General features: G+C 47.7%; 2 protein-coding genes across 6 annotated transcripts in view; one reads left to right on the top strand and one right to left on the bottom strand.

Annotated features, from left to right (window-relative positions):
- The window catches only part of CSMD2 (CUB and Sushi multiple domains 2), a 577,361-nt gene that overhangs the window by 318,107 nt on the left and 240,977 nt on the right, over nt 1-18,277 (bottom strand). The window lies entirely within an intron of this gene.
- HMGB4 (high mobility group box 4) lies at nt 2,093-3,182 on the top strand. The gene has a single exon (XM_088789931.1). It carries the CDS (start codon nt 2,592-2,594, stop codon nt 3,180-3,182), a length of 591 nt encoding a protein of 196 aa, XP_088646057.1. The 5' UTR covers nt 2,093-2,591.

Raw genomic sequence — 18,277 nt, forward strand, 5'->3', positions numbered from 1 at the left:
CCCACAGTTTATTTATCCATCTCCACGGCTGTCCATAGTGGAAGGCTAGAAACATGGTGCTTTGGTCAGGGTCCCAGCAGAAAACAGATGGCGCTCAAATTAGACTAATTCAGAGTGTTTAATAAAGAGGTCATTTACAAAGGGAAGGGCAAGGTGTGGGAAAGCCACAAGAGACAGCAGAGTCCTCAGAGGCTAGTAAAAAGCAGAGCTCTTACTAGGAGGGGGTGAGGAGAGGGAGCAATTCCTGAACTTGAAAGGAGTCAGTCATTTAGAGACGATACTTTGAGAGGAAGCCGAGACTTTCAGTCCAGGGGGTGGACAACCAGCGTCAGTTGACCCCACAGGATGGAAGCCAGGAGAATAAATGCCTTGACCTCACCTTCCTCCCTCCTTCATCTCCTTGGGGTTGGGGTCCCCACTGGCCACACTGAAATGGAAGTCAGAGGGTCCAGGCTCCATTGATGTGGTCCACATCGGTCAGCTTAGGGGCAGAGAAGAGCAGAGAGGGTTGGAAAGGGGATCTGGAGCGGCACACCTCAGACTCCAGCACACACAGCATGAATACAGAAAGCCAGGTGTATTTCCCCTCCCATAGCTCCTCAGACAAAGAATTCCCCTGCTTCACCCCTCCATGCTGGGAGTGTGGCCTGAACAACAAAGGATGGCCCTAGCTTTCACGTTTACTGCCTTCTCTTCCTAGATCTGCTGGGCTCCAGATGGCTATCATGGGGTTCATCTCCGTGGATCTTACCAGTGTGAGGGGGTAAGGGTCATGAAGAGAGGCAGAGACAAGCTGCTGGGTTCTGCTGTGAGTCTGAGCAGGGTCTGAGTAATACAGACTTTAGCCAAGTTCTTCCTCACAGCCCATCCTCTACCTCAGGCAGGAGCTGTGTCCCATGTATCTCTGCAGCCCAGTTCAAGTCCAACAAACAGGTGAGCCGACCTCTGGCCCCTTGGAAGAAAGCACCAGAGTGAGAAAAGCTACCTGGGCTGACAGATGTCCCTGGAGCAATCCGTTCCCACTGGCCAGACCCCTCCCTACTCGCCCAGATTTCCTTGGCAGACATCTGGTATCTCACAGGCTCCCAAATCCAGCCATAACACGACAGCATGTCCCCTGGAGGGACTATCTTTCCTCAACAGTCTACACACTGATTTTACAGATGAGAAATCACAGGCTCACAGGAAGGGAGGGACTGGCTGCAGTAGCCCGGCCACCTCTCAGCACAGCTGGGGCGAGAATTCAGGCCTGGGGACTCATATCAGTTTCCATGTTTCTTTTACACAAGACAGAAGCTGAAGTCAACCTTGGGGTCCTGGCGGTGGACTTCTACATGTGGTCAAAACCTTAGGCAAGTTTCCTTGTCAGGCTCAGCTGCTGAGGCCACATACCTGGGCCCTTGCTCCCCCCAAGGCAACAGTTCTGTGCAGGCAGGAGGAAGCACAGGTGTGAGTCAGATAAATGGGTCCAAATCCAGACTCTCACCTGTTAGTGGCTGTTTGACCTTAACCAGGTTAACTTCTATGTTCATGACGTTTAGTTTTATAGCCCTGCAAATTTGGTGCTATCATCAACCTCTGAGCTGTATCACCTGCTGTACCATATAAGCAAGTACCCCACAGAGTCCAAAGGTCCCTTTGTCTCTCCTTTCCCTCCAGTTGGAAGGCGGGTGGGATATCTGCAACTGCATTTACAAAAGGCCAGGGGCCAACTAGTGTGAGTGTGGCTATTACACTCTAACTCCAAGCGCTGTGCTCTAACCCCAAGAAATGGGGATCCCTGAAGTGAGGCCTCCTGATATACCAAGGGTTTGATATCATTTTTCCTGGACTCAAGTATAATTAGTAAAATCTCAAGCTTCTCCTGTTTCCCTCCCTCCCCCTCAAGTTTCTTCAGAGAAACAAAGAGTTTAGACTTACAGCCAATGCTCGGGTTTTAAATTAGACAAACTTTGTCCTGACAGGAACCGAGTCACAGCTGTCACACCTGATTATTTTTAGAGTTACTACTAAACTCTTCGTACAGGAGGAGCTGCCAGTGTGCGGGGCAAACAGAAAGACTTCACATTTTATCATGACAGTTCTGGAGCCATCCACCTTCTCCTGTTCATTATTTCCAGCCTGCCTTTGGAAGGGATGATGCGGCACCTTGACAATCTTACGGCCAGGAAGGCAGACCTCGTGATTTGTTACCGCATCTGAGGAGTCAAACTCCTAAGGCTGAGCAAAGCCCACTGCCTCCAGGAAGCCAAGGAGAGATATTCCAGGGGAAGTAGCCGCTCCAGAGCTTTCTCCAGATGAACAATTGTTTCATGAGAAGCAAAAACTGACCCTCAAGTAGCCAACCACTAAGAGTACCTGTATGCAAATGCCACAGGCACTGGCCAGGAGTGGCCAGCTTGGGAGTGATGTCACAATCCCCTCTTCTGACCCAATAATGCCACCACCACTGAAAAAGCCGACCCCTGACTGCAGCTCTTGCAGAGAGAAAAATTCATCGTAGGCAGAGCACCTCCTAGATTTGCTCCTGGAGTGTGGGGACAAAAGTCTCTGCTGTCCAAGTTACTGAATACAGAAAAGAAAATGACCGTATGAACATGGGAAAAGAAATCCAGCTAAGGCCCAAGGTTAATGTCTCTTCTTACATCCACTTTATACTGAATTGCAAGAACAAGTTCAAGGAGCAGCAACCAAATACCTACCTTAGCTTTAAAGAGTTCTCGAGAAAGTGTTCGGAAAAATGGAGGTCCATCTCAAAGCATGAAAAGGCCAAATATGAAGCCCTGGCCAAGCTTGACAAAGCCCGGTACCAGGAAGAGATGATGAATTACATTGGCAAGAGGAAGAAGCGGAGAAAACGGGACCCCCAGGCACCTAAGCGGCCTCCATCGTCCTTCCTACTCTTCTGCCAAGACCACTACACCCAGCTGAAGAGGGAGAATCCGAACTGGTCGGTGGTGCAGGTGGCAAAGGCCTCAGGGAAGATGTGGTGTGCAAAACCAGACATCGAGAAGCAGCCGTACGAACAAAGAGCCGCTCTCCTGAGAGCTAAGTACCATGAGGAACTGAAAGTCTACCGCGCACAACGCAATGCCAGGAAGAAGAATCGCCAAGGCTTGCCTAAGAACCAACGCAGAGGGTGCAAGCAAGCTACGTCAGACAAAGCGAGCGGATCCAATTAGAAATAAAATGCCATTCAGCTGCACTGCCTGTCCGTGGTCTCGTGTGTGCTGATAGGGCGGCCGTTGCTGCTGCTGTGGGGAAGCAAGTGGTATGGTGGGGTTGAGATGGGGGTTGGGAAACTGGTCTTGGGGAGGGGAGGGGAGGGGAGGGGAGGGGAGGGGGGAGGGGGGAGAGGGGGAGGGGGGAGGGGGGAGGGAGGAGTCCCTATTAACACACAATAGGGACTGTGGTGGACCCCCTTCTAGGGTGGCTGCCCTGTGATTCTCCCTCCCCGCCCCATATAATCCCTTTCCATCAAATATGGGCAGAATCTGTGACTTTCTTCTAAAGAATAGCATGAGACAAGAGAGATGGGATATGAATTCTGTGATTACATAAAGATATATAAACCTCCATCTTGCTGGTTGATTTGCTCTCGAGATTCTTCTTACTTGTTTGACAAAGCAGCCAAGCTGGGGAAGCCCACGTGGGCAAGGAGCTGGGAAATCTCTAGGAGCTGAAGGTGGTCTCAGACCAACAGCCAGTAACAAACTGATGGTCGCAGACCTGCCACCACAAGGAACCGAGTGCTGTAGGAACCACACAAGCAGGGAAGTGGATCCTTACCCGGTTAAGCCTTGAGATGAGAACTCAGCCCGGGCTGCCACCTTGATTGCAGGCTTCCGAGGCCTCAAGCAACAGACCCAGCTAAGTTGTTGCTAGATTCCTGACCCATCGCTTCTCGGCCTTTTGGCTAAGATCAAGTGTAGATTCCTGACCCACAGAAACGGAAACAGAATGTGTGTTGTGTGAAGCCAGTAAGTTTGTGGTCCTTCGTCACACAGCAATAGATAACTAATCCAATACTCAATAAATGCCGGCTTCCTGATAATTTTAGAAGAGATTGTCTTTAACCATATTTCTCCTTCCAGCCTCCACCCTACTTGTTTACTTTCCTTTGGTACCAACCTCTGGCAGGTGGAGGAGGCCCCCTAATTCGATCCTGACTTGAACTACTTGGGAGTGGTTCTAGCTGGGTGGTCTTGTTTCCAACCTGACCTGTGGCCTCGGTGGGCAGGGCTGTGTGTTTACATCATACTCCTCTCTGGGAACAGGGCCCCCACAGAGCTGGGCCCCAGAGCTCAGCCCACCCGGTTTGGGTTTCCTGTGTGATTAATTATGTGAACGTGGGTGGCCAAATCAGAGTTTTGACAACAGTTTGCAGCACCCTTGTTGAAAAATCACTCCATTAACCTTCCTTTTTGAAAAAGGCGACAGGAGGGTGTGAATGCGCTGGCTTCTAATGACTGGAACATCAGGACTGTGGAGGAGAGAGAGAAGGAGGAGAAGAAGGGGGAGTCCAGGCGTAGGCAAATGGGAAAGAGGAAAAGCAGGAGGAAACGGTCGTGTGGTGCTGAGCCCAGGTGCGCCTGCCCTGGGGAAGAGGCGGGCAGAGCCTTTGGGCCCATCGCCCTCTTGTTTGTTCATGACTGAATCACTCTGCTCTGATCCCTCTCAACTAGGGCCCTTTCCTGTGTTCATGAATTCCTTCATCTATTCATTTAGTCAGCAAATATTTATGTAAATTATAGGCCTGTAATATACCAGGAACCGTTCTGGTGCTATGGATATAGCAAAATCCCTGATCTGTTACATTCTAATGATGGGGAGACAAGTAAGTCAACAAATAAACATACCATACCATTGTTTGATAGTCTCAAGTGCTCTGAAAAAAAATAAACGACAGTAATGAGATAAATAAGGAATGACAAGTAGGTTTGAGGGCACCTTAAATGGGTAATCAGAGAAGATGACATTTCGGTTTGGATTTAAAGGACAAGAAGGAGCCAGGCATGCCAGGGTCTGAGGGATGAGTTCTTCAAACAGCAGGCCAGCAAGTGCAAAGGTCCTGAGGCAGGAGAGAGCTTGGCATATTGAAAGGTCAGAAGGGAGGCCAGAGCGACAGGAGGTGTCAGTGTGCTGGTGAGATGAGACTGAAGAGGGGCAGGCCTCGTCAAGGGCTTTATTTTGAAATCTAAGTGCAGTGGCGAGCTACAGAGGGGTTCTCAACGGGAGGAGCCATGTGTGCTTCCATCTTGATTTCTAGTTATTGGTCATTCTAGAGTCTTCAGAAACTATCAAAGGCCAACTATGGGATGCTACCCCCTCCAAGGTGTCTAAGCGACAGAGGCAAGGCTAAGAAATACCAAATCCAATGCATTTTTCCCTTTTGGAAGGGAGCTAATCAGGAGACTATCTGGTAATCCTTGGAGCAGATGTAAGCTAAAAATCCATGTGGCAACTATGAAACGTCTCTGCCTGTGATTCATTTGCCTTGAAATGAGAATGGTGACCATAGGAGGCAGAATATTCCAGGGAAACACGTCTTCCTAGGTCTCATATTTCCACGTGGAACAATTTCTACTAGACCCGTGGTTCTCAACTGTGACCCAGCATTAGAATTCCCTCTGAACTTATTAAAATGCAGATCACTGGGCCCCCACCCTGGAGTTTGAATCCACTTTGCTGGGACTTGGACCTATACGTCCCATTTCTAAAAGTTCCCAGGTCCCAGAACCACAGAGGAATTCTTCTCCCTCTTGCAGCCAGACATTCACTAGGAAGGGGAGGTGTGACAGCCTAGTGAGTCTGAGAGCAGGAGCTGGCCGTGCTCATCTCTTTCCCCACCCCCTCCCTCAGCTGCAGAGTGTGTTCAGGTCTGCTCTGCCGTTGGTTCATCGGTAACAAAGGTGACAGGTTGATCCTCGTCCGTCTTTCTCCGGTAACTGCCAATCGATTCTGAACTTGACAGGGGAATAAGTATACTTATCTATTGGGGTTCCCTAAATCCCAACAGAGAAATTGACCCCAGTTGGAAATAATCAATTAGCATCTAGGCCACACAGCAACACTGGGATCTTATAGTTGGTTCCAGCCTCCATTAACACGTCAATTGTTTGAGAACAAAAAGGTCTGGTTGCTGGACCTTTAAGGCTAAGGATCAGGTCCACGGACAGAGTGACGTCATCAGGGTGAAGTCACAAAGGCATTGGCACCCGCTGGTCCTGTCATGTACTTCTAATCTCACTACCACAGCCAATACCTGCCCTTCAGGTGTGTGGGAGAATAAATGACATGTCTGGGACATCACTGTACATGAGGTCTAGCGTGTAAGAAGTAGGGGTGCCTGCCTGGGTCTCTACAGGATGGTTTAAAGAAGGTGAGAACAACACACAAAAAGGCAGTTGAAGCAGAAGAAGGAACATGGCCAAAGGTCCAGAGGGGCTCATGTGACCCTCCAGGCTGGCCTTGACCTCTGGGTTAGATTAGCAGGGATACAATGAGGGCTCTCATGTGGCCATCCACTCACAACAGTTTCCTTGCAACAGCTCTCCCTAACCATCGCTCTGTTTCCAGTCCTTTCTCTGCTTTGGCTGGCTGAGTGATGTTTTAAGACTCCACCCTTTCTATAGTGAAATGTTTCCATGGTTGCCCATCACCTATGGGCATCTGACATGGCATAATCAGGCCATTGCTTCTTCACCAGTTGCACTGTCGCCCACACTCAGCTTCTGAAATGGCTGCCAGTGGTCCCCACCTCTCGATATTCACACCCTTGGTAATTCCTTTGAGGGTGGGTTGGACCTAGCGACTTTCAATGGACAGAATATGGCCAATGTGGCAGGAGATGACTTCTTCCGAAGTGACTAGGCTATAACAGACTGCCCCCGCCCCTTGCTTGCTCTAAGCGATCTGGCATATTGAAAGCTGCCCGAGGGAGAGGCTCCTGTGGCAAGGAACGGAGGGTGGCTTTTGGCCAACACCCAGCGAGGACTTAAACTCTCAAACAGCCTGTGAGGAACTGAATCTTGCCAACAACCATGAGTAAGCTTAGAAATGGATCAGTTCTGAGCTCCAGTGGACATTTTTACTGCAGCCTTTTGACAGCCCGTAAGCTGACCCTCACGCCTGACCCACAGAAACTAAGAAGATGTAATTTCATGCCAAACTAAGGTTTGGGGTAATTTTTTTTTCCAGTAGGTTTTTTGGTAGCTACTTTTTAAAAAAATTAAATTTATTGGGTGACATTGATAAATAAAATTATATAGGTTTCCATATCACCTGTATATTGCATTGTGTTCACCACCCAAAGTCAAGTGTCCTTCCATCACCATATATTCGACCCCCTTTACCTTCTTCATCCTCCCCCCGTATCCCCTTCTCCCTCTGGTAACCACCATACTGTTGTCTGTGTCTATGAGTTTTTGTTTGCTTGTCTTGTTTGTTCATTGGTTGCTTTCAGTTTTATATCTCACATATGAGTGAAATCATATGGTTCTTGACTTTTTCCATCTGACTTATTTCACTTTGCATGATATGGTTTGGGGGTAATTTGTTACAAACCGAAATAGATAATGAATACAGATTTTGGTATCAAGAGAGGGATAGTGTCATGAAAAATATCAAAAAATATGAGATGGCCTTGAGACTAGGCAGTGAGGAGAGGCTGGGAGTTCTGAGGAGCTTGTTAGAGAAGTCTAGACTTTAAAGACGCTGCTGGTGAAGGCTCAAAAGGAAATGAGAAAGACGTTACTGGAAACTGGAGGAAGAGGGTTGTTGTCACGTGGTGGCAGAAAGCTTAGTGACAGTGCTGTCTGTGGTTGTGTGGTCAGCAGAACGTGTGCCTAATGGACTTAGCCGTCTAGCTAAGACCATGTCCAAGTTAAGTGTTGAAAGTGCTGTCGGGTTTCTTCTTGCTGCTTCCGTGAGAAGAGAGAGAAACTGAGGGAAAGACTGTTAAACAAAAAGTGGCCAGGACTTGACAGTTTTGAAAATCCTCAGTCTCCCAAGACAGCAGAAGATGCTAAAATGTCCAAAAGGGTTCTCGGGGACTATCAGGAAAAGGTGGCCTGGAGACAATGCTCAGTCAGCCTTTGGTTAAGACCTCGGGAAGACCAAGGGATCACAGTATTATTCTGTCACACCGAGGCTGTAAAGAGATCAGAGTGGGCCTCACAAATCCTCTAGCTCAAGCCACAGGGACTCTGGGAAGCCTCAGAGCATTGTCCCTTGGCCATCTTAGCAGAAGCCCAAAGTAGAGAAGGACTTCGTTCAAAGAAATTTGTGGGTGTGGCTTTTGTGTAATAGAGTGACTCTCAATGAGATGCACAGAAGACTTACAAAGTTGTCGAGAAAACTTATCAGAGCCAGCTTGATAGGGACAGAGATAGCACAAGATAAAAAGAGGCCATTGGACTCCCAAAATTCTCAGTGGGAAGCAGGCTGAGGAAAACTCAGCTTCAAACATGTACTTCCTGTCATGAGAAAAGAGGCATGACTCAAACAGAGGAACCGAGAACCCAGAAGATGGAGCTAAGAGTCATAGAGAATTATTTCCAAATTTTGAAACAAATCAAAATAACAATATTTTCCTGGATGGATGTCAGAATTGTTACGGAGCAGGGACTGCTTGATGACTCACATTTCCTCCCTTTTTGCGTAGGAAAGTATACAGCCATTCCCCTACACCTATCCCACCATTCTATATTGGGCGTGTGGAGGCACATAACTGGTCTCTTTAGTTTCACAGATCTACAGATCCAGAGGAACAGTATTCTAGAACCTGTACTTCAGGAACTATACCCAAGAGTCTCATCCACACCTGAACCTGATTTAAATAGCGACATTCTAGACTTGCAGCTGATACTATCATGGGATGAGACTTTGAGGGACCCTGGGAAGGGATAACTGTATTTTGCATGTGGAAAGGACACCAATCCGTGGGGGTCAGAGGGCACACTGTGGTGGGCTCCTTCAGAAATGACCAAATGATCTTTGTCTCTTGATAGTCATGCCCCGTACAACGCCCTCCCCTGGTGTGTGGGCTGCATCTAGGGACTTGCTTCTACCAAACAGAATATAGCAAACGTGATGGCTTGTCACTTGAGGATATAAAAGACTGTGGCTCTTGTCTTATTCTCTCTCTCTGGCTTGCGCTGCTGAAGTAAGCCGCCATGTTGAAAGCAGCCCTGTGGAAAGGAAGTAGTCAGCACCCCTGAGGACGTCAGTCCTCCAAACAACCGTGTGAACAAGCTCGGAGCAAATCCTTTTCTCCAGTTGAGCTCTGAGATGATGGCAGGCCTGGTACATCCCTTAACTGCAGCCTTGTGAGAGGGCAGAGGAGCTTGTGGGTCACACCCAGATTGCTAACACACAGAAAATGTGCGAGATGAGGAACGTTTCAAGCCATTCGGTTTGGGGTACTTTGTTCCACCACAATCAACACTGAACGCACCCCATCCTGCTGCACAGAATCTTCCCCAGGAACACCATATTCTCACAGTCCTCCGGGCCGCTGCACATGCTCTTCCAGCTTCCAGGCTGGGATCAAACTTCCTACCATTCAGGTTTGGTAAACTTCCACCTCCAGGACTCAGGTCAGGGGTACCTTTTTCCAGGAAGTGCTCTTTGACTCTCCCAACCTCTTTGTGCTACCATAACACGTCAGCATCCCATGCATACCACTGTTCTAACTATTGTGTTTCTCTCTGATGTGTGGAGGAGGGCAGGGAGCCTGCCTAATTCATCCTGGTAGCCTTAAAATCTAATGCAATGCTTGAGTAAAATAATAATACAGTAGACCCCGCCCCCTTATCCACAGGGGATACCTTCTACGAACCCCAATGGATGCCTGAAACACAGATAGTACCGAACCCTATATGTACATGAGGTACTATGTTTTTTCCTATACATACATACCTATGTTAAAGTTTATAAATTAGGCACAGGAAGGGATGAACAATAACTAATAATAAGATAGAATAATATCCTGTAATAAAAGGTATGTGAACGTGGTCTTTCTCTCAAAATATCATACTTACCTTCTTCTAGAGACAATGTGAGATGAGATGATACAATGCCGACGCGACGAGATGAAGCGAGGTGAGTGACGTAGGCCTTGCGATGTGTGGCTAGGCTATTACTGACCTCCTGACGACGTGTAACGAGCACTTTACGGCTGCTCTGGCATATCCGAATGGCCAGCCGCACTCCTCTTGCCCTCTGGGGCCCATGTTAAGTAAAATAAAGGTTACTAGAACACAAGCACTGCAATACCGCCGACAGTTGATCTGATAACCGAGATGAATGACAAGCAAGCGACGCGTGAGTAATGCACACAGAGGGAAGACCTGGGATAAAGGGAGGATGCACGCCCCAGCAGGACGGAGCGGGACAATACGAGATCTCATCACGCTACTCAGAACGGTGCACAATTTAAACCTTACAACCTGTCTATTTTGGGAATTTTCCATGTAATATTTTTGGACCATGGTTGACTGTGGGGAAGTGAAACCACAGAAAGGGAAACCATGGATAAGGGGAGACTGCTGTAGCCAACTTTTATTGAATGCCTATGCCATGCTCAGTACAGCTTGAGGTGGTTTACATGTAACTATCTCATTTAATAAAGAATTCACCGGGGCAGGAACTTCGAACACCCCCATTTTGCAGATGAGGAACTGAGACTCTAGGCTTGGTGCCCAGTGCACCCGTGCTAGAAAAGGGGCAATGGAATCATGGGAGGCGTGCTGCTTCCGTCCTGTGCCTGGCTATGGTCAGTACCCCTTCTCTCAGGAACCCTGCAAACAGCAGAGCTGGGCCAGAAGGCCTTCTGGGCACCTAGACACACACTCTGTGCTTCACTGCTTATGTAATTTGGATCCAGAGAAATACCTGGATCTCTCCTTGGTGCCTCTGAGGAAGGGCTTGGCTGGCACCCAGAGAATTTATTGGTGCCAGAAACCACACCGCCAGCTCCCTGCTCACAGCTGTGCCTCTGGCCCGCAGGCAGAACAAGCATTTTCCTCCCCTCACACCCTGTCATTATAAACCACGTAAATTCCTCGATACTCATGTTGCCACGAACAGATGGGGCTCTGTATTTTTAATGCAATTAGCAAGAGTGGGCATGGCAGAACTCGGCGGTCCCTGGGGCTGCCCCTCGCGGATGCAGCTGTGAGTACATTTGTGCAGAAGAATCTGGCCAGGCTCTGCCGGCCTGCGCAGCTCTAGCAAGTGGGTGCGTGTCTGCTCAGCCAGGAAGTGGAAAGGGGGTACTGAAGCCTGCTTGTTACTCCTCCACCAACCTGGCTTCCCGTCCACCCCTCTATCTATACTGTCTAAACACTCTGAAAGGATGTCCTCCAAGGGGGGCCCCAAAGGGCAGACAGCAGCCTCGAATGTCTTGGGCGGTAAAGGTCTTCATAGGCTTGGGGTGTAAAGATCTGTGAAATGCAAAGGCCTAAGAGGGGCGGGCATGCGCTTCAGGAAGGAAGGGAGTTAATGGGTGCACACCAGCTCTGTCCAAAAGATAAGGACGTTTTTTGTAATCTATATAATGTTAATAACTAGCATATACTGGGCACTTACTATGTACCCGGCCCTATTTCTAAGTGTTGTCTAGGCATTTCATTCCAGAAGGCAGTGTGGATACTCATGGATCCCCCACAGCCAAAGACCACTAGGAATCTACCTGTAGCTGAACAAAGGATTATTGGCTCTTGGCAATGAGGAAGGCTGCACACTACAGGAACTGTGGAGAGGCTTGCAGGGGGTTGCAAAGAACTTACTGCGGAGCTGGGTTTGTGTTAGGTGACTTGGGGGAGGTTTCAAGGAAAGGGCGCTTGGCTCCGGGTTGGATGCTGTCAGGAAGTAGATGTAATTCTACTGTGCGTTACTTAGTAAATTTTATCCAGAAGGTGGGAGGAATGAAGCAAGACTAAGGTTGTAATTGGCAAAGGGCAGCTGTCACTCATGTTAGCCAAGATGCAGGAGCAAGAATGCGTGCTCATTTTTGTATTTCGGTAATGTTCTTGCTTTGGTCTGAGTTTGGACGTGATCAGGAAGTGGTCCTTTTTTTGACTTTCATCCATCACAGTCATAGCGTGGCCTTGTCTGGTATTGATGTTTGTGTTCAACAGGAGAGCACCCCCATCTAGGCGTGGGAGCCAGGCCAGCTCCCAGCAATGCCAGGCCAGTTTCTGGCCCTCAGGGGCCGCTGTTCTCTTTCTCAGCAGGCCTCATTAGTGTGTCAGTTTACAGAAATAAAGAAATTGAGGCTCAGAGAAGAGCTGTCATAGGTAGGAAGTGGTACTGTGATTCCAGGGGAAGTGAAACTTGGGTGGGTCCCCAGAGACTCAACAGAGGGAAGGGAGGGTGCCGGGTATGATTACAGAAAGCCAGGCTGACCAGGAGGGACTGGCCATGACAACGGAAGAGACAGAACATGAGATTTGGAGCCAGAGTGCGCCACTTCAGAAATCTGCACCTGCCACTGACTAGCTACATGGCCCTGGACAATGTAGTGAACATCAGAGATTCAATTTTGTCTTTCTGCATAATGGGGACACAAAAATCTGTTTCCCAGGGTGATTGTGAGAATAAAATAAAAAGACACGGTATAAAACACCTGAAAACAATGTAGCACTCGAAACACTTCTTGTATGCCAGCCATCGTTCTAAGTGCTGCACATGTTTTGGTTCATCTAATACAGCAACCCCATGATGCAGATTCTGTTACCGTGTTTCCCTGAAAATAAGACCTAACTGGAAAATAAGCCCTAGCACAATTTTTCAGGATGACATCCTCTGAACATAAGCCCTAATGCGTCTCTTGGAGCAAAACTTAATATAAGATCCCATCTTATTTTCGGGGAAACATGGTATAACCTCTGGTTAGCAGGTGAGAAGACAGAGGCAGAGAGAGGTTAAGCAACTTATCTAAGGTCACACAGCCATCAAGTAGCAGAACTCAGGCATTCTGTCTCCAGCACCCTCACTCTATCACCTTTCCTGGTAGCTGTTGGATCACTGCTCCTTCCCCTCCCCTGCTGTAAGCGCTTCAAGACGAGTCATAGTCTGATGGCAATTTAATGTCCTGGGACTCCCCGGTCCAGACTTTTGCTTGTGGAAAGGTCTAAGCTGCTTGCTTGGCTCTGGTTCGGAGAGTATTCATCTCCTTTCAGAAGGTCAAAACATTCTTGGCATGATTCAGGTCGCTGTGTTCAGCAGAGCAAATAAAATACAGCAAAGCCTTACTGGTACCTCTGGGCCTTTCAGTAAGTGCTGAAGTCAGAGGAACACACTGGGAAAGGAGCAGAACCCAAAGGGGGTGCAGGAATGACCCAATGCTGTAGCAAGAGCCCTCTTGTGGCAAGATGTGCAGGCAGAAGGAAATGGCTGCCCAAGAGGAAATGGGCCAGCCATGACCAGTCTCCTTCCGTCCTGTAACAGCAGGAAGCCACCATCCAAGGCCACCTCACTATGACCTAGTTCTAACTTGAGGTGTGGTTTATAGGTGTGTCAACAGTTCTGGGAGATTGGGAGGCAAGGACTCCTGGGCCCAGGGACTCCAGGAATGACGGTCCTTCCCGCCCTCCTGTCCACGTCCCACCACTACCTGGGAGACGAAATGCTGGAACTCATGTCAACATTCTCTGCACTTTGATACAACCCCAGCTCGTTGTCATCAACCTCTCTGAGGCTCATCTGTTCTTAATGATATCTCTAAATCCCGAGGCATCACAAGTCTGAGAATTTGGGAAATTCAGCCGCTTAGGGGATTTGTAATCATCACAGTAATCCCTGGTATTTACAGAACTCCCTTTGCAGACTGAAATCCAGACAGACGATATTGTAGTGGTGAGGACACCCTGAAATTGCTCTCAAGTTCTCTTCAGAGCGCCAGGCCCTTAGGCCAGCTCATTTTGTTTAGCTCAAGTCGTTTTCTCCATTCCCTCCTGAGGGAGGCCAAAGAGAAGATGGGGACGCAAACCCGATGTAGAAGACATACCTTGGGCTGCTTGCCCAGCCCATGCCCTCTTCTCAGAGCCGCCCTGCCCCTCTCTGCACAGCTGCTATTGAAGGGATGGGCCCCTACATCTATGCTTGTACCAGTTGAGCGAGCCCCTTCTTAGTATCAGCTGATTGGACAAGGAGTTGACACTTGACTAATGAGCTGAGCCAATCAGATTCTCTCTCTTGATAATCTGAATCATGAGATACAGAAACTGGGAGCCAGTTGTGTCCCTAGAGCTAGAAGGTGAGGCAGATTCAGGGGTTGGAGTGACCACGCGTACTGATAAACAAGCAGAGAAGGGGAATAGACTATGTAGCACCTGAGAAAGCTGCTTTCCAGCACTTCTCCCATGTATCTGTTCAATAACCCTTTGCATTCGTAAGCCAGGAGCCATCCCATGAAGCCATGACGGCATGAAGGTCAGGCACTGGAAATGACCTGAGACTTCTGCTTTCTTTTCTCTAACACAGTATGTCTTCCCTTCAGCTTCAGTGGAAGATGAGGCCAGGCCCCACAGGCTCCATGTACACGACACAGAAGCAACTATACTTTCCCACTAACGGAGACAAACCAGAAACAACAGGTGAGTGGGAGACCAGCATGTGGTCCATTCCGGAGACCCCTGCCGACCTTTATCAGAAGCCAACACGAGCTTCCCCAGAGCTTCCGGGTGTGGGGCATGGCTGTCTCCGACCTCGCCAGCCTAAAGGGGAAGGACTGAGAAAAGTCTCTGCAAAGGAGCCATTGTTCTGACACAGCACAGCCATCTGGTCCCCCCATTGATCTGACAGTGGCAGCAGGGGCCGAAAGCAACAGACACAGAAGCCCTGAGAGCATAACTTGATGAATAGCCCTCATTGATCCGCTTACCTGCCTGATGGCTGGCCAGATTCTCTGCATTTAAAAGATACCCATGGAAGGTCAGAGATGGAAAGGCACCTCAGGGAGGCCCCGGGACAGCCCGGTATTGTCACAAATGGGAAAAGCCAGCCTCAAAGACACTACCGAGAAGTGACCTTTCTGATTTCAATCAAGAACAATCCAAACAGCTCCCATAGTTTATTAGGCAGTTTGGGGGGTGGGAGGGGTGAGTATTGTTGTGCTTCGCAGCCTTATGTCTCCCACAGGGAGGAAAGCACAGAGAATATATATTTATGTGTCTGTAGAACTGAATCATAAGCTTTGTACTAAAAGAAGAAGCACATGCTTACCACCGAGCAATGTGTTGTCACTAATTCAGAAGCCCCCATTGCCACCGCTCCATAGGGCACAGACCCGCATAATCACAGATTTCTCTCGGCTGAAGGTTCCAGAGTACGTGAGACAGTGGCTTCTGTGATGCCCGCTTTTGCCCAGCCTATGCTTAGCCACCTATTCAGGGTCAACCTGCACTGTTCCAGTGCCAGTGAGTCTCCAGCAGTCAATTCATCACGAGCCCCTTCCCCTCTCGTCAAGTGGATTCTGGAAATAGTCGGTGGCCCACTCTCCTCCCCCATCCAGGGTGCCACGTACCCTCTGGGACTTAGAACCAGGGACCAGAACGCCTGTGGCCTTCGTAGTTAACCACTCCACCTATATGTGACACATCTGCCCGACTAGGCCACTCCAGCCTCTGGTCCCAACTCTTGTTCCCTCCTGGGCTGGCAGCTTGGTGCAACTCTTTCCGAATGGCTGGGATTGGGCCCCATTCTCCCGAGAGTTGGAATTTATCCTTGCCATCTCCATCAACCCGCACATGTCCCTGACCTAAAATTCATACAAGTATTGAGGTCATGTGCCCACCTCGTTCCCTTGGAATTTGCCTTTTCAAAAATGCCAGTTCACATAAGGATAGAGTTTGCCTTAAATTTCCTTGGTTGTTGATCTGGACAGTTGATCTGTTATCAAGCATCATCATAATCACGAGCACTGGCTTTAGAGTAAAAAGAGCTGGCCCTGAATTGCGTCCACACTGCTGACCAACTGTATGAATTTGGGCAAGTAAACTAACTCCATTCTTCTGAGCCTCATTTTCCTCCCCTGCAGAAAGGGGCTATTAAAACCTATCCAACGTGACGGGTGCAGAGCAAATGAGAGCATAAATCAGATAATGGACATAAAGAACTTAGCATAATGTACCACACAATACTAATATGGAACATTCATTGAGAGCTTACAATATGTTAAATTCTATTCATAGTGCTTTGCATTACCTTAGTTAATTTGCACAGTGATCTTGTGACATTCTATTATCCCAAATTTTTAAATGAGAAATCTGAGGCTTGAGAGGTTAAGTAAATTGCCCAAGGTCAACAGCTGGTCTGTGGTGGAGCAAGCACTTGTGATTCGTGAAGACAAAAGATTATGATTTATCTCATTTAATGTCTTAATACAATGCCTCGGATATAGTAGGCACTCAAAAAGTGTGTGTTGAATTAATGCATGGCTCCCAAATCAGTGCTCCTTTGCCTAACTAGTTTGAGAGCTCAGCTCTATCAACTTATTCCCATCCTCTCTCTCTTTGCAGTGGGGGGCACTGAGCTGTTCATCTGTGTTTTATTTCTGCCAGTATTTGTGTTCTTATCCCCAGTGTGGCTGTTACTGGATGTTTTAATACATGCAAACCTTCTATCCGAATGGATACATAATTTCCAAACCAGCTACTCTTTAATCAGAGTGCTGATACATTCAGCACTTTGGACAGAGCTAGGAGTTTTCAGCTAATATCTAGTTAGTATTGGATTTGCATTTAAAAACTATTTACATTAATGTGTGACCCATATATGAGAAAATACCGCATTCCTCAATTCTAGCTCAGTGGTTCTGGCTCTCTCTCCCTTCGTATAGTCTATGAGATGAGAAAAGATTGCCATAAAGATTTTATGAGTCCAAGAGAAACATTACTCAAATAGGATTTATTTCAAAGGCATCATTCTGAAACCGTGGCTTGCTGTTTAAAGGGGAAACAAAGCTCATGTTGGTGGGATTTTTATGCTCAAATGAAGTCCAAATGTTGCAGGAGATCTTCTTAATGCCTACCAGGTGAGCAACTTCTTCAATTTGGTTCAAATCAGCAGACAATATATACAGTACTTTCAGCGTCTCTGAGCCTGTACTTGAAACCAGTGATAAGATATTTTCCCAATTTGCATTAAGATAAGGAGAAAGGTAATTACTGAATTGGTAATTTCAGACCTTCAAACTTTGGGACACAGATGGAGTTATGATGCCTGGCATGTGGCAGGTACCGTGCTGAACACTGCAAGGAAAACAAGGCACGTTTTCTTCCCTCAAGGACCTACTGTCTGATGGGGGAGAGACACGTACCCCACGCAGTGCACTATGCAGTGAGATAAGGGTTGTGATAGAAATAGGTACAAGAACTTGCCAGCTGAGAGCTTGTTCCAGAATCGTGTGGGATGTCTACTGTCCTTTGTCTCGCTGACCAACTCCTTCAAGAACCCAATCAAATGTCCTATCCTCCATGAATCCTTTCCTGACTCTCCAAGACAGAGTTAGTCTTCCCTCCTTGGAGTTCCCACAAAATCTTGAAGGAAGGGAAAATGGGGATGGCATAGATTAAACAAGTAACGATTAAGTATATAGCAAAAATTCTGCAAGTACAATGAACATGAAATAATTAAATGTCAAGGAAGGGGTAATGATACCTGCATTAGTTCTTGAAAAATGTGGAGCTCATTCCAGATGGAGAGCACAGGAAGAGTAAAGGTCTGACGGGATGAATGGCTATGGTGTATGTAGAGAATGGCAAGCAGCCTGGAGTGGCCAAAGCAAGGCATGTGGAACAGTGTGGGGAGCTGCTGCTGCTGCTGCTGAGAGAAGCTGTGGGAGACGAAGCTGCTGCATTAGGATGGGGTCAGATTATGAAAACCCTCTGTTAAGTTTGTTCTCCTTCCTGTACGTGGTGGAGCTATCAAAATGTATGTTCACACTGACTGATTTTTCTGCACCCAGGAAGTCATATATGCTGATGCAAAACTTAGAGAATACAGAAGAATGTTAAAAACACGTATTAACACTCCACTCTGAGCTCATGGAGTTAATATTTTTTTCTTGTCTTTTTTTAATGACTCATATAAATGTATGTGTGTAAAAATTTTAGTTCATACTATACATTCAGTTTTATATGTTGATTTGTCACTTAATATCATATTAAGCTTTTTCCAATTTCTCTGAACCTTCTTTGGCATTAATTGCTACATGTTTTCTCAGCCACATGCACCATAGTTTATTGAACTGTGATGTTGGACATACACT

This window comes from Rhinolophus sinicus, chromosome 14 (assembly GCF_057876585.1).
Source record: "Rhinolophus sinicus isolate RSI-liver-muscle chromosome 14, RSI-T2T, whole genome shotgun sequence".
NCBI classification, from domain to species: Eukaryota; Metazoa; Chordata; class Mammalia; order Chiroptera; family Rhinolophidae; genus Rhinolophus; species Rhinolophus sinicus.